The sequence below is a fragment of the Equus przewalskii genome, chromosome 21 (genome assembly GCF_037783145.1).
Source record: "Equus przewalskii isolate Varuska chromosome 21, EquPr2, whole genome shotgun sequence".
NCBI lineage: Eukaryota > Metazoa > Chordata > Mammalia > Perissodactyla > Equidae > Equus > Equus przewalskii.
In genome coordinates this window covers 8093392-8117167 of record NC_091851.1, presented here as the reverse complement: position 1 = coordinate 8117167, position 23776 = coordinate 8093392, and the positions used below count along the sequence as shown (strand labels likewise).

Sequence of the window (23776 nt, the reverse complement as noted above, 5' to 3'; positions counted from 1 at the left end):
AGAATCTTCTCTTCATCCTCAAGCTGTCTCCTTCAAAAAGGGCAAATTAAGGAAATTAATAGGAAGTGGCATTAACATCCACTTGGACCACTGCTGGAACTGCAGAGGGCAGGGAATGGACCAATTCTACAGGGAGTCATCAGCATTTCCCCCTAAACACTCTAATTACGTACCAGATGGTTGAATTCAGTATATGCTTTAACCATGACAAGGTCAGAACTAAGGACTGTCGGCTGATCTCCTAGAGGCAAATATCCAAGCTTTGCTTCCCAAGTTCAGGCAAAACTGAGTTTTTATCAGATTAAAAAAAAATTCTGCTCCTTCCTCTGTTTCTACAGGAGCATATATTTCTAATGCCTCCTTTTTTCAACCACACATACCATGGTGACAGTTTTAATTAGAAATTTTATATATCAAGCTCCTCCTATGTATGACCCAGCAGTTTTAAAGCAGGGGTCTGGGGCAGAGACGGGAAGAAGCTATTACATTCTCAAATATGAGCCATGTTATAAGAAACAGGGAATAGAGGGAACTTGTATGAGCAGGCGCAAATTATGAATATGGTAAAGAGCCAAAATATGTTTATATTCATCCTTGAAGGAACTTTGCACTAATACTATACTATCTTTAAAGACTTAGTACATACAATTGAATTGGATTTTACTAAGACCTGTGGCCACAGGGACACCCTGTGTACATGCTACAGGTACACCCTGACTATCCCTGCCAAGGTCAAGACTTAACAGCAGCCTGACTTGAAGAAACAACACTAACCTTATCTCATCTTAAAGTGAGTTTAGAATACACACATCAGAGATAAGGGTTTTCACATAAAGAAGTATTTCTTTAATTTTGACATATGTCATTGGGGATAAATTACCCAGAAAATGACAAACTGTGTTGGACATAAACGCTTGTGGAATATCCTGAGTTTAGGGGCCTTTGGGCAAACCCAACAGGTTTAGTGAACATTTCCAATCCATGATTCTTACTGGAATAGATTATTTCATCCACATAGATCTGAGATGATCAACTTTGTTTCAAGGTTTCAAAATACTGGATATCTGATGAATGTTTCAACTTGAAACTATTAAAAATGTCACCATCTTTCTCTAGATCATAAAAGACTAGTTTCTTTAATGGTCATTGTCGCTGGATAACTCATCATTAAATGGGTAATTTACAAAAAGACTAACAGGTCTAGCATGACTGACTGAGAACATGGTTCTCATTCTCAACATGACTACAGACAGTTTAGGACCCCAAGGAGGGACAATCATGTGTTTTTCCTTCCAGTTCTACAATGTCTTTGATTAACCATGAAAAGTACCACACATATTCACTCACTGCTTTTTGCTTAGCCCTAAGTTTAATGCAAATTGTGCTGAATTCTAAGGTCCATGAGAAACTGATGTGGGGAGAGGAATTCTCTTTATCAGGTTTCTGTACAGCACATTGTTTAACCTTCCAACTAAAGGAGCAACACTGAGCATACAAGGTTATCTGTACCATATTTAAGCTATGATTATATCCAGGCTTTTCTTCTATAGGAGCTAAACATGCAGAAAGCAAAGGAGAGAGATAGGTCCATACAAGAAAACAATGGAATTGCAAAGAAATTTGTAAGGCAATTCTTGAAAAAAAGACCCAAAATAACTCAGAAAAATAATCTTTAATGTTGATAAATTCCAAGAAAAAACTTACAAGTCAGAGAAGAATCAACTTAATTTTTCCAAATATTCATTTCTATGAAAAAGAAAAAACTAAAAATGTACTCAGACAATGTCAAGAATAACCATGACTAACAGGTGACTTTGGCTTTGTGGAAAGAATATACGTTCTAGAGGAAGAAAGTCTGAGTTTGAGCTCTAATTCTGAATCAAGTGATCCTTTCTGAGTTAAATTCCCAAATATGAAATAGAGATAAATGACAACAATTCCTCCATCCCAGGAGGATCACTGTGGGACTCAAAAGGAACAATACATGGGAAAGAACTCTGTCCATTGTAGACCACAGCATACAGGGTGGTTGGGATTGTTAGCACTGCAATCCACCGTGACTTCAACAACTAAAGATTTTGACTAGATATTTTTTAAAAAGGCAGAATGAGTAATTTATAATAGAATCTCTTTCCTTCTCACTGACTGGATTATTCAGTTCTATTCCTTATAAAGGAGGCTTTAAAAAATTACAAGGGTGCATCCTTAACAAGAGACCAGATGGTAGTAGTTTGAAATTGTGTTGTGTAAGAAACAGCAGAGGGAGTGAAGGGTGTTAGAGGTAAAGAAGAAAAATCAGAGAAGGTGAGAGAGATAACTGTCTTCTTCGAAGGCCTGTGATATAATAGAAATTGTGGAACAGATTTGTTCTGCTCTGCTACAGGGGTGTGCCATGGATGGACAGATTCTGCAGATGGAGATCACAACAAGGAAGGTGATCGGAAGAAGGGTCTAACAATGAGAGCAGTTCCCAACAAATCAACTGTTTCAGAAGTAGACAGTGATCAGCCCATCCATAGAGGTGTCAAGCAAAGACTGAATTGGAAATCAAGTTGAACTAGTAATTTTAAAGGTCCTATGATATACGTTCTTCCCAGTACCTGAACACTTCCATTAGGGAGAAGTCTTACAAGTTTTATCCAAATTTTATCTTCAATAGAACCCTGGAAACCCTGACAGAATGCATCCACAGTAGATTGAATTATTGATCTCAGTTCTTCTCTCCCCTGTAGTAGGAGGACGAGAAGGAAGAGGAGGAGTAGATATTCACAGTCTTGCCATGGCTTCTTGGTAGATGGAGTGTACTTCCTTGTCCCTTGACTTTAGACTTGGACATGTGACTTGAGTTAGCCAATGGGATGTTAGCAGACACAAAGCATGGCTGCCCTTTTGTGCTTCTGTCATCATCATCATGGCCACTGCTCCTTCGGCATAGACCCCAAAATGAGATACGTGGTGCAGACCAACCCTAGTGAGTTGCAGATGACCTGTAGCCTACAGCACAGCCACCTCAATTTACTTATAAAGCATCTGTGAGAAATAAAAGCTTTTTCTTTTTCACATGCCACTGAAATTTTCGAGGTTGTTGGATATTTGGCAATAGCCGACTAATATAAAATCCACCACAAAGACACTTTAAGGAATGAAGCAAAATTGTCTAAGATGCCTACTGGGGGCTGTGTAACTAAATTAACAAAATGAGCTCACTAGAAACTGGTCTATCCAGTAAGACTGCTTGACCATTGAAGAAGCATTAATAAAAGTGCTCTAATCTACTTATTTAAAACTTTAACTCACCTAGGAAAAAGAATGTAAGTAAAATTACTGTAATTACTTTTGCTGGAAGGCATAAGCATTCTCTCCAAAGAATGCACATATATTTTTTGAAGAAATGAGAACGGGGAGACAAACTGTTTTGAAATGTTTTTCAACAAAGACTAAGTAAATTCACCCTGCCAACCACAAGTCTGCAAAACACGCAGCTGTGAGTAAAATGGATTTTAATCAAATTCAGATGAAATCACTTTTTCAAAAGTACTCAAAGAGGTATTGTCTAGAATGCATTAACAAGTCCCACAATGTAAATGTTTATGCTTATATCACAACAATGCAAAATGCCACATAACAAAGCATGTATGAGCCTAATTTTTTTCGGATGCAGGAACTTACCACAATGGAGAAGATGGGGCATTGGGCTGCACGCTGAGACTCTCACGCCTGCTCCACTACAGTAGAGTCCTGGCCTCAGAACCCCCGACAAATGAGCCAGCGGAGCCAGGCGGAGGCCTCTGGGGTTGAAGTCACAGTGGATCATGGCACAAACACTACTCTACTGGCTTCTGCAGGCATTATGACAACCTCAATATGTACTTCATGGATAGTAAATCAAAGTCTCACATCAGACCACAGTTGATCTCAAGGTAAGAAGTACGCTTAGGTGAGAGAAGTGACATGTCAAATCTGAACTGCTGGAGGCTGCTTCTCCTATGTGGTGAGATCTGAACGTAATCCTCATTGTCATCCACTTGGATCATAAAGCAGACTGAAGAAGTCATAATGAATAACACAATTTTTATGCAATACTTATGTTTGCTGCATGCTCCATCTGTAAACAATATCGAAGACCAAAATTTATATCATAGTAGAATTATGCTTTTTTACTTGTGAGGATAAGCAAGTCTGTCTGTTAAATATATATACCACTCTTAGTTAAAAATTTTATACTACTTATGTATTGTTTCCTTTTGGCCATAGCATCCCTCTTTTGGCATCTTACATTCTACTCCCTCTGCTCTTCATGATCATTAAATCTGTTCTTCTTATCAAGGATATATGAAAAAATACTCATTAGGACAATTAAAAAAAGGTAATGCAAAGTATATTAGCTGAAAAAGTGAAAAAATATGAAAATAAATTAGGAGAAATATTATCAGTAAGACATTAGAAGACTATCATGATTTTAGAAATTTTTCCCATGGTAGGAGATCTACCAGCTAAGAATGTGACAAGCTAACTAATTTTAATGATGTCCTCGTCACAGATTCAAAAGCCTTCACACAGAAGGCAATAGGGTGTGTACATGTGTCTGTGTGACCAAGTAAGTGTGTGATAGTGGGGTGTTGTGGAAGTTACAGAAACAGACTCCACCCAAAACATTTGAATCCTATTGCCTCAAAAAGACAAAAAGCAGCCACTTAGCCACTGCAAATAAGGCCATGGCCACCAGTTTGTGGGTCCTAATGCATTATCCAGTTTCCTGCCTTTCCCGCTCACCTCTCCAGAACCTGGGTCGAGGAAAATTAATGACGAAAATGTGGAACAAGTTCAGTAGCTTGTTATTAGATCTGATGGGGAAAGGAGGGAAGATCCGCACTTCCTGGCCAAAGGGAGACGGAACGCTGCTACGTGGGTTAAGCTGTGACGCTGTCTCTATCGCAGATTAGGAACAGAAAGGAAGAGGGGGCTACAACATTATTTTGCACGTTATTCAAAGATGTGACCAGAATAGAAAATGACCCCTTCGTGCCAGGGCTAAAATCAATGGTTTAACAGAATTACTGACTCACTCAGCTGCAAGCTACCGAGGGCCAAGCATGATCCTGGCGGGAGAGGAAGGAGAATGGACGGAGCAATAAAATCCTATGATTCCTCCCTTCTGAGACTTCGGGATTCAGCAGAACACACATAGCTGGGAGACAGGAGAACACGGGCAGAGCAACTCAGGGTCAGATGAAATAAAAACATAAAATGTGTAATCTGATTCCTTACAGGAATGCGGAACAGAGGTGAATACAAAGGAAAGGGTCAGTCAGAGGAGAGAGATTCGGAAGAGCAGAGAGGAAGAGGGTACGTGACTACTAGATGGCACTTTGTGAAGACAGAAGACCTCTGTGAGGATGATGGGCATGAGCTCATCTCAGACGGGAGGCCAGCAAAACACTTCGGTCAGAAGTTACGAGTGATAGGTTAAGTGAGAGGCAAGAGGGAGGGCAGCCAGGGAAAAGTGCTGAATGCCTTCTGCGGTGACCCTATATTGGATCAGACAGCATAAAGAGGGCGCTAGAAAAAGTCAGACTTGGGGATGAAGAGCCTTTCTAGGATAGAAATACAAGAACTCAGAGAAAGAAAGAGCATGTGGAATAGCGGGAAGGGTAGTCAAAAATAAACCAAGTAAGGAGCTGAAATCACCTAGGTTGGAAAGGAATAGTCACGAAGTCTGAAAGGAAGAAGGAAAAGGCAATTAACTAAGGAAGAAGATACCGCAGGGCACCCAGGGCTGTCTCCATTGCAGGCATTACAGTGAGAGGAGGGCATTTCAAATCCCTGGGTCCTTCTGGGAAGCCTGATGCATCACTAATGTGCTCTGCTACAGAGCTGTCCTAATCATGGCTAAAACGGAGGATGTCAATGAAGGTCACTGCCAGATCGGACACCTTTTCAGGCAGCACAAATTAGCCAGAATCCAGCAGGCACACACAGATTCCAAGCCACCGTGCTATAAGTGGACGTGACGAGAAACAAAATCAGAAATGCTTTAATCATCTCACAAATAATGAGGCGGGCCCAAATTCACAAGGCTGAGTTTCAAGAAAATGAATCAAGAAGGTGATAAAGACGTTTTATCATTGTTCTGCTTTCAGCTATTTTTTTTTTATTTTAGAGACTTAAAATATTTACATTTTCAATTTTAGAGGTCTGCATTTTTCCAGTTTCAGATCAATTAGCTACACTGAACTATTCATAGTCCTTGACTGCTTTCATCATGTTCATATTATTAAAGATCTCAAAAAACAGGCAGAGTATTTCTGCAGGCCACCTCCCTAGAGCCTTGTCAAATGTGAGATCAGCCACAGAGCCTCATCCTGAGAGTTGAGGGTCAGTTTCCAGACCTCGGGGGCCACATTCTGACTGCCCTGGAGACACAACGGGCAGGGGACCAACTGGTCATTCTGGGCTTCTTCAGAGTGCTCACATGGACCGTTTCTTGACTCTGGTGGAAGTTCAGGTTTTTGTAAAAAGACAAGTTCAACTGCTGATAATGTTTTCTCTGGAACAACAACGCACCTGAATTCGCTTAAAGCACGGCATTTGATCACGTCAAACTGTGCGCGTGGAGGAGGTCTGCTTAGAGACCGAGTGTGAGGATGAAACACTCGATCTTCCCTCACAAGTGCAATGTGGGTGTTCAGAAGGACTAGTGACTGGCAGCAGTCTTGGCCGGAGTCGCCCTCGACTCTGACCGTCGTGTAGAGCAATAACTGAACTTCTGCCAGAGAGGGGATGTTGACTTGCATGTTCCCATGAAGAAAGTAAATCATGTCAACCAAGGTATTCTTGAATTTGGATGACAACCGGACTCCGTTTGCCAAAACTAAATCAGGGATTTCAGCTTTCCAATCAAGAGAAAGCTGGACCAGATCTTCCTGGAGCAAAGGATGCTTAGTGTAGGCAACAGCCTCAGATGTGGGCATCAGCACACACAGGAGGTCACGGCATATCTGCTGACAGAGGTTTTTGTTGTAACTAAATACAGTGAGCAGGAGACTCTCTGCAGAGCCCAGGAATCGAATGCTCTGTCCACCAAAGCCGATTTGTATCTCCTGTAGTCCAGAGAGAGGGAGAGCGTGAAAAACGCCCAGAGAGCCTGGACCGTCATCTGACAGAACCAAAGCACATAAAGTTGAAGGAAGCAGGAGCAGACACGCCGGCTGGGGGTCCGGCTCTGCGCAGTTCGCAACAGCAAGCCAGTAAATGCCTCTGACTTCATTCATGTCACCCAGAAGTTCTGGTGGAGAACAAGCCACGTGCTCAAGAAGGTCTTTTACAGGGCCCTCTTGGAGTTCCAGCATGTCGTCTGGGAACTGCACAAGCGTCTGCTTGAATGCAGGGCTCCCTCTAGTATCTGCATATTCCAGGCGGAAAACTGAGCAGGGCGAGGACCCTGGGAACTCTGTGGCTGAGGGGGCAGCAGGAGGGCCCGGTGCTCTGTATGGCACGAGGCTCTCTGCTGGCCTAATGGCCCTGGCCTCTTTGCTGTCACTGCTGCCAACCTGAGCTTTCTGGGGAAAAGAATGAGATTCTAATGACACCGTGTATGACTTCAAGGGCACATCCAGGGGTAAGTGTTTCAGAATTGGCATTCTTCTGATGAACATTGTCATGTGGGAGGTGAGCCCACTGGGGTCACACAGGCTCCCCACATGCCTGGCTTGGCTGATCACCCTTGTGCCAGCCTGTAGCAGGTGACTGCTGGTATCTTTATAAAGGTCTGAGAACTTGTGGTAAAAATATCCCAATCCACTGTTTCTTTCTGTCTTGGTATCAGTCAGCAACTCTGGAGAAGTAACGGTTTCAGCAGCTAACTCATTCTCAGTTTGCTGCACCTTACAATACTTTGAGGCTGGTGCGCTCTGAGGAACACTGTCGGAAACGCTCTCCTTGCTAGAAACACTTTCAGAAAGAACAACGCACAGTAACTTGCTTTGCCTGGTCTGCTTGCTTCCACTATTTATAGACACTTCCTGGGACGTATGTTGCAGCCAAGTCCAGCTGGACTCGATTCCCAAGCTGTGTTCATCTTTATGAGTCATCGACTCACCGAAGTTTTCTGACTTACCCTGCAAATGTTCAGCATCGCTGGTGTTGCTTTCGTTAATAAAAGAAATTTTAGGTAGACTGAAATGTTTTACTTGAAAACCGCCCATGTGCTCAGGACAATCACTGTTCTGCAGCATCTCGTGTATTGAAGGCTGATCCCTTTGCTGGTGGGTTCTCTCTTGTGATGCTGAGGAGGGAGTTGTCACGCCTGAGATGCTCTGTGTCCTTGGATGACTCTGGTGGTTGTTCTGATCCACCTTACTCCTCTCCTCTCTGCTGGAAGTGTCAGTACCATCTCTGGGCGGCAGCAGGGCAAGATACCTTTTCTGTTCAAGATGTCAAAAACAGTTGAAATGGGGATGGGGTAGCACCTTTTGCGATTCTTTCGCACGTGAAGATTCTTGCAGTCATTGGTTCATTGTGTGGATTAATTCAGAGGGTAAAGCAAAAGCCTAAGCCACTTGTACTGATTGATACATGATTTAAGAACAGATGATCTGATTCACACGCAGAACATCAATTTCCATGTCTTATAAATTGCCGAGTATTTTGATAGAAACGCGTTGTATCCACAGTATCCATTTCTTGGTCTAAGATTTCATTTACTCTAAAATAAATCCTAAGACCTTTGATGCAATTTTCAAAAGGTCAAATTTAGTTGTGAAAATAAGTCCATGACCATATATCCAAAAAGTAAAAGTAATCAGGGCACACTTCATGAAAATCAGATGGCAAGGCCAAAAGAAATTGACGAGTATTCCAACCGTCACGTTTCTCTCGCCTCTTGGTTCATTTCATGCGAATCTTTAATTTTATCTGTCCTGGTCAGATTGCCATTACTGTATCTACAAACCAGCACCATGAAAGGCTTACTGCGTGCCTGCTGCAGGCCAGGCACTGTGGACACAAAGCAATGGAAGGCAGTGTCCTGCCCTTCACGAAGTTATCTGCTAAGGAGCTGGATGTCCAGAGGAAGATAATGTCATTACTGACGGACTGGAACTGAAGGCACGGCGATGGCCAAAGTCAGTTAGCCCACTGTGGAACACACACTCCTACACGTCTGGCTCTCTGCTCAGTAATGTATGGACACCATCGGTTAGATTTCCACCACCTAGTAGTTTTGTCTTTTTGTTTTTTAATTTAGGAATGCATGGGAAAGACAAGTCCCTCAGTGGAGGAAAATACAAGTGAAACCTTACAAATCATATGTTTGAATAAACCTTGGTTTGACAATCCACTGGAGAAATTAGCTAATCAACCAAGAGTATTTCCTTTATACTACGGCCAACTCACAGTCTACAAAGTGAGCAGGGTTTTTAAATCATCAAGAAGTATTCAGTCTCATTTCCAAACCCCAGATCTGATTCTGATTATATAACTCTGCCTTTTAAATGCAGACCAAGGGAAAGGATACTGTTACAATGAAAAACTGGGCAAAGAGCCTCCACCACAGCCACATGCCATTCAAATAAAGTCAAAGCCATTTTCAACCTGCAGGATTCCGTTTAATTTTAAGTCCATATAATAGCTTGCCTTCCCTATTAGCCATTAATCTCACTGGGACTTCAAAATTCTAATTATGCAACTAAACATTAAGAAAATTTAATCACAAGAGCATGCTATAATTTAAGGCGACCCTATCAATCTGAAAAATCATTACCTACCTCATATTTTAGCTTACGTTGAATGGTGCCATTGTGAAGTTTCTCATTATCCTGAAAAGAAAAGAAAAAGCCCTCTCTATTAAATTACAGCATGTTCATAGAGGGGGAAAACTGATTTGATTAGAAATATTTATGGGAACAAAATTCTAAGGAAACATACTTGTCATTCAACAATGACAACCATTCTATAGAATTTACATGCCCAAGGTAAACATGACTATCAATCCATCTGCCTGTAAGAGAACGGAACCATTTATTTCTAATCTTAAAATTCTAAGAATATTAAAAGTAAGATTCCCTTAGGATACTTCTTAATTTTCAGGTAGAAATGAAATGTCATTATTTTGATAAAAATCAACTTGTCACAAATATGTATCTTCTAAAAGGCTAAACAATATTTCTACTTGGGATAATTTATTAAGCAAATTAAATACTTAAGGAAATTAGCTGTATTTTTTGAGAGAAAAGAAAAACATTACATGCAGAAGTTTTACAAATCAAAGAAATAAAGCATTTTAGAAGACTTTATATTCACTCAAGAATTTCCCCCAAAATTACAAAGTTTTAAAGTAAAGTTACTCTTGAATTGGCACTCTTTATAAACTGTTAAGCTCCACTCAAGCAACATTTAATCTTTCTAGAACATATCATATCTTAATTTTCTCACTGAGAAACAGTAATAAAAGACCCCACCACCACCACCAATAACTTACTGAAAGGTCATATTAAAAATGAATGACTGTATTCACTCAGCCCTTCACTCACCTTCATCAGATCTGCAGAGGTATTGCTGTCACTGCCAATCACATGATGCAAATCCTGAAGACGTCTTTGGACTTCTTCTTCAATGTAAGCATTGATCCTGGAAACAATGGAGACAGGGTCTCTGAACCCTTCTAACCAGTCAGGGCATCTGAGATCCTTTCTCACTATGCCCTCCATAACAGGGAACTTCCTCATTCTAAACGCCAAACAATAATTCGGGACCTTAAACATTTTTCTGCTTTCTAAGAAATCTAATGCCACGTGTTCACCATCTGTGTTTTCCCCAAATGAGAGAGAACTGGATGAATAACAGCATCCTGGGAACTGAAGGGAGATTAAGTGATTCCGTCCACCTCTCTCCTGGATGTCCTTGGCGGAGGCCCTGCTGCGGGTAGGGGAGAACCTCATGCACGGGTTTCAGACAGCTCCACAGCCTCACAGCATAGGTCTTGGACTTTGAGACCCAACACTTCCTCTCTGAGTCTCGGTTTCCTCACACAGAAATGGAGATAGTTATTTCTCAATCACAAAGTCATTTAAGAGGATTAAAAGAAAACAAAAAGAAAAAGTGGACACACTCTCTACGAATCTACAATATTCTGATGGAACTATGTCTTGCATTGTTCCTGCTCTCTCTTCTCTCTCCAGCTAGCTTACCCGCACCTGGCCAGGACACACCACATTTTAAAGGTCTCTACCTTCCAAAATGCCTGGCACAGGGCTAAGACAGCAGAAGCCAGAAACAGCTGACTTTTCAAGTAGGTGTCAACTGAATATCTGGTACCCCATACAACATAGGTGAAATTGTATGAAACATAACCATCCACCCAAAGGAAACAGGGAGACTAGAGAATTTTAGTTCTATCTAAAATCTTTCTAGTGGCTCAAACTGCCCAAATAGAAGTCTTACTCAGTTCTAGGCTCTCCCTCCCCCAGTTCTACAGACACTGATTAGATTGATCAGTTAAAATGAATGGTTTAGCATGTTTACATCTTAGCACACTAAAAGAAAATCTAGTTTCATCTTTCTAAGTACATGTATAAGCCTATAAACATTTCTGTACTACTGACCACAGCTAAATGATTTTCTGAAATGCTAGGTAAAGAAATTAATACTTTAGGTAAAACAGCCCAGAAGAATGGAATTAGGGTAATAAAATACAGTATTTATCTTTCACTATTAAAAATAAAATCATGTGCAACTGAACCTGAGCCAAGGCCACTTACAAATGAATTACCTCCCTGGACCTTTACTTAAATCTTAAACTAGGCCCACAGAAGATGCAGACCTAGATTTAAAGAGCTACAGAGGCTCACGCTATTCCAAGTACATTTTGACATCCAAATATGTATCTCCTTATACCCAGGGCTTAGGACTGTCAAATTTGAAATGTCCCCATGACATAGATAGAGTTGAGGAAAACAATTAATTTTCTTATAGGTAAAGGATGATTAATCGACTTATCTGAGAGCTCTAAGCCACAGGGCAATTCACAACACCACCCAAGTTGAGAATCATTTTCCTATAGTAACATCAGATATATATTTCTGCTATTCATGATCACTCTGAATGTACTGGTACAATTTTCGTAACAGAATTCATCTACATGTAATCAATGACTTTAACAAATTAAGTGTCAGCACAAGACCTTCCTCTTGATTCAATGAACTCTACTTCTTTATTCCTCTCAACCCGGCCTTGCATCACTCCCTTCTGGATAAGCTGGTTTCCCTGGACCTTTTAATTCTACCTTCTGGCACAAACTACTTGCACTAACATTCCTGTATTTGGCTGGCCAGGTCTCAGGTTTTTGGTGCCCTTCAAATGATACTTTACCCCACCATGGGCCAGGCAGCTGCTGATGAAATCAAAGCACATTTCAGGGACACGTACTACTTGTTGCCTTTGACAGATCCTTCCAGATGCAAACTGGCCAACATGAAGTACAGTGAGTCATTAAATAACATCAGAAATGGAGCAATGACTTTAGTTTAATGTCCATTACCTGGCGTCCATCAGAGGGACCAGGTGAGATTTTTCAGCACTGGATGGCAAGCGGGAAGAAGCAGCTTTCTCCTCCAAGGTCTCAGAATGCCCTTTTTGAACACCATCGAACTCACAGATCTTCTGCTTCAATTGCTGGATTTCATGTTCTAACCTATAGAGATGGAGTTACATGAATTCATTCACTAACAGTATTTCCTGAGCATCATCATTGGGTGGGACATTGTTCTGGAAACCCTGGGGGATCCAGACAAAAACTCTTTGTGCAAAGATCTTTACCTTCTAGTAGAAAAGGTACCACATACCTGTAAGACAAGGTATAACGTGATAATGGGCCACAAGAGGGGTTCAGAACAAGTGCTGCAGGCATCCAAAAGTCAGAGAGAGCTTTATCATCAAGGGCAAAGATATTCTTACTGTACTCCAAGCCAATCCAAGAGGGAGATACGCAGGTTTCTGAGCCCCCTACCTTTGCTTCAACAAAACAGTTGGCTGTTGATCATATATTGAGATCCCACTAAATATTTCTGTTTGACAAAAGAGATCCACGCTTTAGAGAGTTTTTAAAATCACTAATATAGGAGTACCTTCATGGTCAAGGCAGTTCTAAGTTGAGTCTTCAGAGGCCAGTGGGAATTTGGACATTTGGAGATGATGATAGAAGGTTCTCCAGTGCAGAAAGCAATATTAACAAAGGGGCTAAGCCATGAACACCAGGAATCCACTTTGGCTAAGGCAGATGGTGTGGAAAAGGGAAACAGGTGAGAGAGACCTAGGAAAGCAGGCCAAGTATCCTGAGAAATTAAAATAAACCATAAATTGTGGAACCAAACATTTATTTCTAATAACAAATGATACATCTAATACCAGGTTATGTGTAAGGCCATTCTCCCACTGGCCCAGGCACACTTGAATCCAGGTCATCAGTCTAGACGGACAAGTTTGCCAGTCAATTTGGCCCAGGGAACACAAGACTCAGCTAGGGGCTGTAGCCCTCTCACTGTGTGAACTGGGGCAAGTTAATGAAATCTGGGTCTCAATTTCTTCATATATGAAATGAGAGAGTCAACTAGTTTCTCCAAATTCCTTCAGCACCAAAAATTAGAGATTCTAGCTTCAGAGGCTGACCACCATGACTACCAGCTCTCTGGTGTCATCAGCAGCGGCTTGACTGCCCTATCCTAAACATGAAAGCCAAGCTCTTATCTCTCCGAGATGTGATTATGAGGTCGCAGGGCTCAGCACTCATGGCATCCACAGAAGGCAATGCCCTGCTTAACTCAGCCCTTCCTCTGCCTACTGATTAGCAAGCACTCACTAAGCATCAACTTGCAGACCATATAGCATTTTCAACGGAGGAGGGAATAAGCATAAAAGAGTGATATCAGGGGCCATGTGGTGGGCAAAGAACCATGGAACAATATTAAACAGTCTCAGAGATGGGAAGGAAAATGAGAGGGAAGTAGGTAATTGCCAATGTTTATAATTAAGATGACGTCTCCTGGAGCTGTTCAAAGACATCTTTCAGAGCTGAGGCAATGGAGACTCCACAGAGCCAAGGGATTTGAGTGGGGCTCTGAAGGTTGAGCAGGATTTATATGGGTGGCAAAGGACAAACAGGGCATCCCAGGACAGGGTCGCAGCACACATGAAGGACTGGCCCTGCTAGGCAGCAGCTCTGTGGCCAGGAAACAACAGGACAAAGAGTTGAGTGGGACGTAGACTTAGACTTGAGTTGCAGCTCTGCCACTTTCTAACTGCCCGATACTTGTTTCCAGAGATCACATGACCAGTGGGTGGAAAAGTAGCCAGTAAACGGATTAAATCTTGTTCATAAAGCCAGCCCACAGGGAAAGCCAAGCTCAGTGCACCATTGTCCCGTCTGGTTCCACATGCCTTTAAAATTTCACACCTGCAGAATTTCATAAGTGGTCAAGTCAGGCAGGAGAACCCAGAGGGATAATAAGACATGAATCCAACACCCACAGAAAGCTGCAGGAGCATCACAGTCAGAGCAAAGGGCTCAGAATTTGTTGGCCTGAATTAGGTCACAGAAAAGTCTACTCCATCAAAACACATGAAGTTAAAAGCCTCTGCGCGGCTTCTGGAGAAATGCTGATGCTGGGAAATCACGTCCGTGGCAATCACAGGACTGTATCTGCTATAATAGAGTATTAATACTAAATGCCCAGGGATTGAAGCCGGTTGACAAAAGCCAGCGACATCAAGCTAAAAGCTCCTGCTGCACACTGCAGGATACAAATTGAGAGCGTGCCCTCTGCTACTTTAAATTTCCTGGGGCTGGAGCTTTGTCCAGCAATTTTATTTACATAACATACCTGCGATCATTTTCTTAAACCTCCGACCTATTTCTCTGAAGTAATAGCATTATTGTTATTTGTTGCTGTTATGCCTGAGGGAATTACCAGAGTGATGGTAAATAGAATCCACAGTATAAGCAGATCATTTGAAAGGTTGTCCTGACCTTTTCAGGCAAGATGATGGACAGAGGCTCCAGCCACACCTCACAGTAGGTCTTGCCTTGTCATCAGCATTGATCCCAGCCCACTGCCAATGTCAAACTGGGCCCCTAGAGACAGAGCTTCTGCTGCAGCCCCTCAAGAGGTGCTATGGGGGAGAGGAACGCTGGGGAGGCGCAGTGTTCCAGGCCTCCCACCTGCGCTGCAGTTAGGATCTCAACTGACCAAAGGATCCAGAGCTAAGGAAGTGCACAGACACCTGATCTCACCCGCCCCTTCCTGGCAGGTGAGTACACTGCGGCCCAGAGGTGAAGATCCTGCCCAAGGGCAGCGAGGCAGGAAGGGGCTAAGCTGGGGTTCGAAGCCCCCTTGCAGGACTCCAAACTGGATGATGGTTGCACACCAGGCAGCCATCAACCTTTCTGGGAGTCTTGGCATCACGTCTGCAGGGCTACCAGAAATAGTGTTCTCAAATTCATGTTCTTCTTTGTTTTGAGGACCTACTAAGTGGGAAGCATGGCGACAGGGAATAGGTGGAGGAAGATAAAGATTCTTTCTTTACCATGAAAATAGTACTAGTTCCTAGTTTTATTTTTCACAACACCAAAAACAATATTCACAAATCATCACCAAATCTGCTCAAATGTACCACTCTGTTCAGAATCATCTGGAGAGTTTTGTCTGCTTGGTGGTTTATTCTTTAACACAGAATCCTAGGGCCTCCCCTCAAATACTGTGACTCACAAGGGTGGGAGAAGTATGGGTCTTCCCTTCCCTACCAGTGTGGAAGTCGGTACACTCTGTGATCTGTGCACACGGGTGATGCTCCAGGGGAACACGCGCTAGTCATGGAGAAGATGTGAAGCCAGCGGCGAGGAAGGAGAGGGAAAGCAGAAAGGGAGGAAGAAGAACGCAAAGAAGGAAACAAGGAGGCAAGGAGGGAGAGAAGGGAAAAGAGAACAAGGGGGGGGGGAAAGGGAAAGAGGGAGGGAAGAAAGGAAATGGAAGGGAAGGGAAAGACAAAGGGTGGGAGAGAGCAACGGGGGAAAGGAAGAGTGAGGGGGAATCTATAAGGAATCAAGGCCAAAGCTTTCTCAGGCTTTCACATTTATCAAATATTAAAACATACACATTCGATAGGTCAGTGGGGTAATGGACAAGGGCTTTGTTTTTGTTTGTGTGTGCTTTTTTTAACATTAGGCCAATGATTCTAAAACAAAGATCATAAGCAGAAAGAAAAGAATGTTTAGGGGTCTTTTCTCAGGTTTGGTAAAATAAGCATCTGCCTGTGTATTAGACAATAGAAAGGTTAAAAGAATTACTTTTTAAAAACACAGTGGGAGACACACTCTGAGGGGCAGACAGTGCACACTCATCGGGCACTTTTCCTTCCCACGCCTCACCTCTCCTGGTCCCTCTCCAGGGCTTCCTGCTCAGCTTCCAGGCTGGCCCGGAGCCCCGACTGCTCGCTGCTGCTGCTGTTCAGAGTGGCCAGCTTCTGCCTCTGCTCTTCGATCTCCACGCCCAGGGTGGAGCGCCTCTGCAGGGCTGAGTGCCTGCGCTCCAGCCTGGCCACAGCGCGCTCCAGCGCCTCTCTCTGCTGCTTCTCCCGGGACTCGAGAATCTCCTTCTCCTTCCTCCTCACTTTTTCTTCCTGACGTGCGATGTTGGCAGTGAATTCAAAAGTGGCTTGGAGCTTCTGCAGCTGGCTCGCATTGGCTTGGTACCGCGCAAGCTGTTCCTCTTTTTCCTCCATCTCTTTTTCCACTTGATAGAGAGTGTTGTCTAAGCCGAGAGGGCCTCTGTCAAGGATCTCAAACGCTCTCTGCTTTTCTTCTAACAGAGTTGGCAAACGATTCTGCAGGAGGTACTGGAGCTGGCGTTCTTTATATTGCAGCCTGTACTCCGCTGGCTTTATTCTCTCTAAATTTTGAGTCCCCAAGGTGACACTATCATCATTTTTTTCCAATAACCCAAATTCTTCTTCATTTTCAGATTTTAAACGTTCTAGGATTTCCTTCTCTTCTTCAACTTCTTTTTCCAGGAGGTCTTTCTGCTGAACCAGGTCCTTCTCCAAATTGGCTAGCTTGACCAGCTGCCTGCTCTTGAACTCTAAGAAATGCAGCTGAGCCCTTTCTAACTCCTCGCCATCGTCGTCCCCTTCGGCCCGTGCTTCCTTCACCCGCAGAAGGGCCTCCCGGATGCCTTCCAGGGCTCTCTTCTCCTCCTCCACCCGCTGCACTTCCCCTCGCCGGAGGAGCCCGATCATCTCTTGCTTCTCTCGCAGCTGCTCCTCCAGATGGGCCACGAGCATGACCTGCTCCTTCTCTTGCTCCTCCAGCCTCTTTTTTTCCAACTCAAACTTGGCATACTGTTCATCTTTTTCCTTTTTGAGCTGGTCCAGCTCTTGAAATATCTGAGTCTTCTCGGCCTTCTCATTGTGGTTGAGTTCCTGGAGCCGCTGGAGTTCTTCTTTGACACGGAGAAAGCTCTCTTCTTCTTGTTTCTTCTTCTGCAGCTCGATTTCCTGCTGCTCCCTCAGCCTCTCCTCTTCAAACTTTTCCTTCTCGGCGAGCAGATCCTTCAGCTTGCTCTCGATGTGGACGCTGCGGCGTTTCAGGCTCTCCTCCTGCTTGCGGATCTGCAGCTGGACAATCTCCGTCTCCCTGCGCTGCGTCTCCACCTCCTGCTGCATCCGCTCCAGTTCCGCCTTATCTGATTTTTGCTTTTCCTCCATTTCTTCTATGAGTTTCCTGAAATGCAAAATGTTGACTGATCACTGTGTTCAAATGTTGCTTTAACTTTTCCCTAACTGAAATCTTCTGAAAATGAATGTACAACATAAAGCCAAACCCTTCACCAAAATAATAACAGATGGAGTGCTGCTTGCTTTTTCATTTCCAGTAGCATGCTGTTTAATTTTTCACTCTGTAACTGTCCAACATATCATTTGCCTAATCTCCTAAAGTAGCCTCTGATATCATTTCTTTGTAGAGTCTATAAGCATAATGTGTTATGCATGATATAATTTAAGAAGCCCCCTGAGCTCAAAGAGAAAGAACCATGCCCAATTTAAATTTTAATGTGAATAATCTTACTCAGCCCAATGGCTAAAACGCAACACAAGTGCGGTTACAAGATGACATTAAATAAAAATGCTTATGTTGTCCTCAACTCATTGAGGTCAAATATCAAAGTCAAGATAATTGACAATTCATTGTTCCAGCTCAAATAACTACATGCTACTTAGCATTTAATCACTAGTTTAGGACAAATGGTGATCACCAAATGGCCCCAAATACTCATTTATTAATGCATAACATTGAAAATAACTTGAGTCTCCATTAGAATACTTAAATGCATGATTCCAGGGGTTACATGTCACGTTTTCTCTTGGAGAACAAATGATCCTTACTGGGTGCTAAATCAATGTTTCTGGTTTGGAATGGCCCCCAAAGCAAGAACACAGGGAATGGAAGAGGATCAGTCAGTACATGGCCTCCATCTCCTGGCCCACCAAAGATCTCTTATATGACGCTGGAAACTAAACTAATTCATCTGTAACATCTAAATTCCAGATTCCAGAAAATAAACATCCAGTTTGTCGATTTTCTATGGCCTTAGTTTCTACTCTAATATCTATCCTTGATCCACTTCTTGGTTTGTTAAATAGGACAGGAAAAAAACAAGAAGAAAATACAGTTTTAATAGACAACGAATTATACTCAGAACACATAAAAAAACCTTTTCAAATCAATTAAACAACCAGACACAGAGACACTCACATACACACATCTCCCAAAAGAATAGTGAGTAAAGAATATGAACAGGCAAATTACAGAAAGGGAAATACAAACGTCCAAACATAAGGAAAGAGGTTTAAAAGGGGGGAGGTATAAGGAAGGAAAATTGTTATTCTTTAGGCTTTTTAAAAATACAGGGGATGTTATTAAGAAAAGATATACTTTTGAGTTAAATTTAAACAAGTATATATTTGGTGTATTAAATTTAATGGGTGTGTTAAAGTTGCCTAGACTCTATTCCCCCTTTCTCACAAGTATTTGAAAATGAACTATTAAAAAAATTCAAACATGAAGTAAAACTACCCAGCTAACGAGAAATGACTTACAGTCATTAGACATGTAAACAACAGACAGAACCAGAGGGAGGTACTGAACAGACACAGAAGAAATCAGTCTGGAACAGTACCACAAGAATCCACACTCTACAGCAGTGTTAAACTCATATCCCATGGGGCTTACCTTTTACTTTCTAATTTTTCAAGTTCTTCACGCTGTTGCCTCTCAAATTCAAGTCTAATAAAATCAAATGAAAATGAGTCACTATTCTGAGTTGTTCCCTCTCTCTCTTATTCTCTGTATATAGAGCTACATCTTACAAAGAGAGTCAGTTCAAGCGTTATTTTTAATTTCCATGAATTAACAAGTTTAAAATGTATTCTTTGGTCTATGACTACGATTAGAAATTAGATATATTTTGAGTACTTGAATTGAGACTGAAAAGAGCATATTTTACTTGAAGGAAAACAAACAAAATATGACTATATTGCAAAAGCAGTGTTAAGGGAGACTTCTAAAGGATAAGCATGTCTACTCCATGCAGCTTAGTCACTGATGAGTATATAAAAATGGAGAATCACTACCTTAGACAGATGGGTCCTTTTATAGGGAAAAGACTGCCAAGGAGGTAGAGAGAGAGAGAAAGAGCACAGACATCAATTAAGAAAAGAATTAACTGGGGGAAACATCAGGAGAAAAGCAGTAAGTGACATAAAAGCCAACAGCCATGCACAAATTGTACTGTATTTTTATAAATGTCATATTTCCCAATAATTTCTTGAAGAAAATCCTCCAAAGAGTTAGCTCTTCTGTGTTCTGCACACTTCCCATAATAATTACAGCACTGATAATAACTGTGTACCAATAATAATTGCGAATAGTAATCAAAGTCATATTTTTACTACTTTATAGTTATACGGCACACAGGCTCATCAAGATCCTCCTGTAATTAGTAGCTATATGACATAGGAGTTATGGGGGCTGCATAGATCGTGAACAGATTTACCAGAGAAGTAGCAAAACAAAGGGAGCTAGGTCATTGGGAAATTTAAAACAACTCACTAAAATATAGATAACACAAAGTTGATTTTTTCTCAAATACCAGATTTAATTATTGAAAGATTTAACTATTTCTATTAAATAGCATGAACTGTAATTCTTAAACTTAAACATTTTCCTGTTGTGATAGATGACAGATACAGCTAAAAAGCTGAACTACGGAAAAATGTACCATAAATTGTTTTCCTTGGATAAAGTGCAAACCCAGACTGGCAATAGTTACTTTTACAATGAGACACATATCTTTCAAATAGCTCTGTTTCCAGTTTAATCTGGGCTAATATTGAGAGTAAATGTCTGAGAGCTTTTGTGAACAGAACTGAGCACTGTGCTGAGTGACTTACACATGGTATCTCACTTTGTCTTCCCACAAAATCCTTAAAATAGCAAATAGTATGCCCATTTTACAGACAAGGAACCCAAAGTTCGGATATGAGAAAGAACCTGTCCAAAGTCACAATGGTAAGATGTGGTGGAGCCAGGATTTGAACCCACAAGAGCCTGCTTCCAAAATACCTTCTAATAACTTATTTAATGAGCAATGCTCAAATTACATGATATACAATGAAAGTATTAAATCTTTCATTGAAACTTGTCATTTAGAGTCATAGTCATCCTCCTGTAAATGGAAATAATCTGTAGATTATAAGCGTCACCATCCACGAGAAATAAATCACAGATATATATGAAAGGTATGTACCAGTTACTGAGCTCAGCCCATAGGTCATTATATTAAGTAGGTACAGGGCTTCATCAAAGCTAATGTACAATCATTCTTATTTATATAACAATAAACAGAACCTTGGGAATGTTTCCTGGTAGATATTTATAGACTTCAGTACAGTTCAGTCTTTCCAGAGATATTTACATAATCCAACACATCACTGGATACAATACTTTCAAACCCAGAGAATTTCCCCAATGGTATTGTGTGTATTCTCTATTTTTATTTCCTGTGAACAATAGCTCAATGTGACCATCAGTAGACACTTCTCTGACAACATCAAATGCTACTCTGAGAGTTGGGAGAGCTGGGTTTGAATAAAAACCCGATCGCCTGAGGACTGCTGACAATGTGCAGGCGCTGGGCTTGGCACTGAGCATGCCCTACCCTCACTTTGTTCTCCTCAGCTCTAGCAAGCTGACACTTTTGTCGTCCCATTTTTAGAACAGGAAACTGAGGCTTAGAGTGTGTAAGTAGCAGAGGGAGGACCTGAATTCAAGTTTGGTACTAAAATCTGTGCAGCCACCACTAGAACTGTTGCTAAGGCTGTGTGGTCTCAGGAGGTCATAAAATGTGAGTTAAATATCTTATCTCTAATGTGTCACTTTGAGCACCTACTGTTTTTTTTTTTTTTTTACTGAGCACAGTGTCAGGTACTGTGCTAGGAATAGGGGATAAAGCAGCCTGTAAGGGAGATGTAGTCCCTGCCTCCATGGAGCTCCCAGTCTGTAAGTGGTAGTCAAATGAACACAAGGAGTACACCCCAGCGTGTCAGAAGACAGGACTCAGGAAGGACACAGTGCTGTCACATACAGAGCAGGGTACTGATCCCAGAATTTGGTAGTACCTAGACTCAAGGCAAGCTCCCCAAGGAAACCTATATCCCAGCTGCGCCATTCTTTCTCATGCATGCCATAGAAACTGCAGAGCAGCTCAATAAAACCAGATCTTGGCTTTCTATGGGGGAAGTGGCAAGACATGAAGCTCAACAGGACAACAAAAGCCAGGCAGCAAAGTGCCTCAGAAGCAGTATTAAGGACTTTAAACTTGATCCTAAAGACAGTAGCAGAAAAGTGTCTTGGAAAAGGGTTGTTGAAGAACACATTGACTGGTCTTCTGTAGAGAACAGATGGGAGGGGAGGAATATGGGAAGCCGAGAAACAAATTAGGAAGCTAGTGAAGTCATGTAAATAAGAGATGATGGAGGCAGGACCTGAGATAACTGGGATAAAGAAATGATGATAACTCTGATACTCAAAAGGTTGAGTTGACAGAACTTGGTAACTGGTTGAATTTTGGTGGGGGCTGTGATGAGAAAGGAAGAATCAAAGATGACCCTCAGGTTTCTGGTCAGATTTCAAAGGAGGTAGGAAGGCAGAACTTAATTGCCAAGAGGCTGAGCTAAGAGGTCAACAAGTCTGAATACATATCCTAGTGGTTGTGAGACCATGTATGAGTTATTAACCCTGGATGCTTAATTTTCATGGAAACTGAAAGAAATAACAGGCCCTACATCAAAAGGTTGTAGCCAGGACCATACGAGACAATACACGCAAAACACTTGGACAGCGCCTCCACATACTAGGTGCTACAGTGTTGCCTCTTGTTGTCATGACCCACTGAGATAAGGAGCCCCGGGGAAAGAGCCAGGTGGCAGTTGGGGAGAGGTAGCAGTGGTAGCTGTATTAGTGTTGATACTCACAGTGGTGAAGGCGAGGGTAGCGGTTACATCCATTGAAGCTAACATGCATTGAAGACTTTCTCTTCACGGGGTTCTGAGTACTTTGCAATTAACTCTCACAATGGCCCTATGTGGTAGGTGCCTTCATTATCCCCAGTTTACACATGAGAAAGGACCATATCACTAGTATATGGCAGAATCAATCGTGAATCTAGAGCCCACAATTTAATATTTTCTCTATCCTGCTTTCAAGAACATAAGCTCAATTTTACACATGTTAAATCTAATGATTCCAGAGGGCCATCCAAACTGAGATGTCTAGCAGGCATGGTGATACATACAAAGATCTGGCACTTAGACCCTTCTCAAGGATGGAGATATAGACTTGGGATTTACCAGCATCTAGATAGGAACTAAAACCTACAAGAGTAGATAAGACTACCCAGGACATATATGTGGAATGAGGATAAGGGAGCTTAGTACAAAGGCTGGAAGATGACAGACAGTGCAGTGACTGACACAGAAGGATGTACCCTCAAATGAAGCTAGGGACGAGCAGTTAAAGACACAGAGAGAAGATCAGAAAAGGGTAGGCACACAAAAGCACAGGGAAGAAGGTGTTTCAAGAAAGAAGAAGGGGTCAGTAGTATGAAATTTTCAGGAATGTCAAGTAAGATAGGGCCCAAGGAGAACTCATTGAACTTAGCAACACGGAGGCACTGGTGACCTCAGAGTGACCTTTGTTGGGATGGGACCAGACCGTAGTGGGTTGAGGAGTGAATGGGAGGAAAGAGGAGACTGTGAATGTAGATATGGTAAAATTTCTCAGCGATTTCAGTTATGAAGGGAAGGTGGTAGGTTTAGGAGAATGGATGTTCATTTTAATACCTGGAAGAGACGGTGCATATTTACATCCTGGTATAAACAAGCCAGAAGAGAGAGGGTGGAAAAAATTGGAGACAGGCTGGGAATATCTGATGGGTAGAGAAGCCTGAGCTGGCATGAAACTAAAGGATAGAACAGTAGCTAAGAGTAAGGGCTCTGGAATTAGTCTAACCCAGATCAAACTCGGGCTCCTATGTGACCACGGGACAATCTCTCAACCTCTTGAAACTTCAATTTGCTCATCTGAAACTAGACTCAAAAATAATCCTAGTTCTTGGGGTCGGCCCGGTGGTGCAGCGGTTAAGTTCGCATGTTCCGCTTCGGAGGCCCGGGG

At 42.1% G+C, this 23776-nt stretch overlaps 1 protein-coding gene across 45 annotated transcripts in view; it reads right to left on the bottom strand.

Moving 5' to 3' along the window:
• The window catches only part of KIF16B (kinesin family member 16B), a 276843-nt gene that overhangs the window by 79955 nt on the left and 173112 nt on the right, over nt 1-23776 (bottom strand). For 11 of the 45 annotated variants that reach the window (XM_070589544.1, XM_070589547.1, XM_070589541.1 and 8 more), the window contains 6 exons: nt 19277-19330; nt 16418-17767; nt 12536-12688; nt 10530-10626; nt 9765-9815; nt 6118-8423 (listed from right to left, as the gene is read on the bottom strand). In XM_070589544.1, coding sequence (XP_070445645.1) covers nt 6321-8423; nt 9765-9815; nt 10530-10626; nt 12536-12688; nt 16418-17767; nt 19277-19330 — 3808 coding nt within the window. In that variant the 3' untranslated portion in view covers nt 6118-6320. Of the gene's footprint in view, nt 1-3669; nt 4106-6117; nt 8424-9764; nt 9816-10529; nt 10627-12535; nt 12689-16417; nt 17768-19276; nt 19331-19677; nt 19711-23776 lie in introns of those variants that run through there. The other 34 variants (XR_011531198.1, XM_070589557.1, XM_070589551.1 and 31 more) reach the window with 8 other exon arrangements.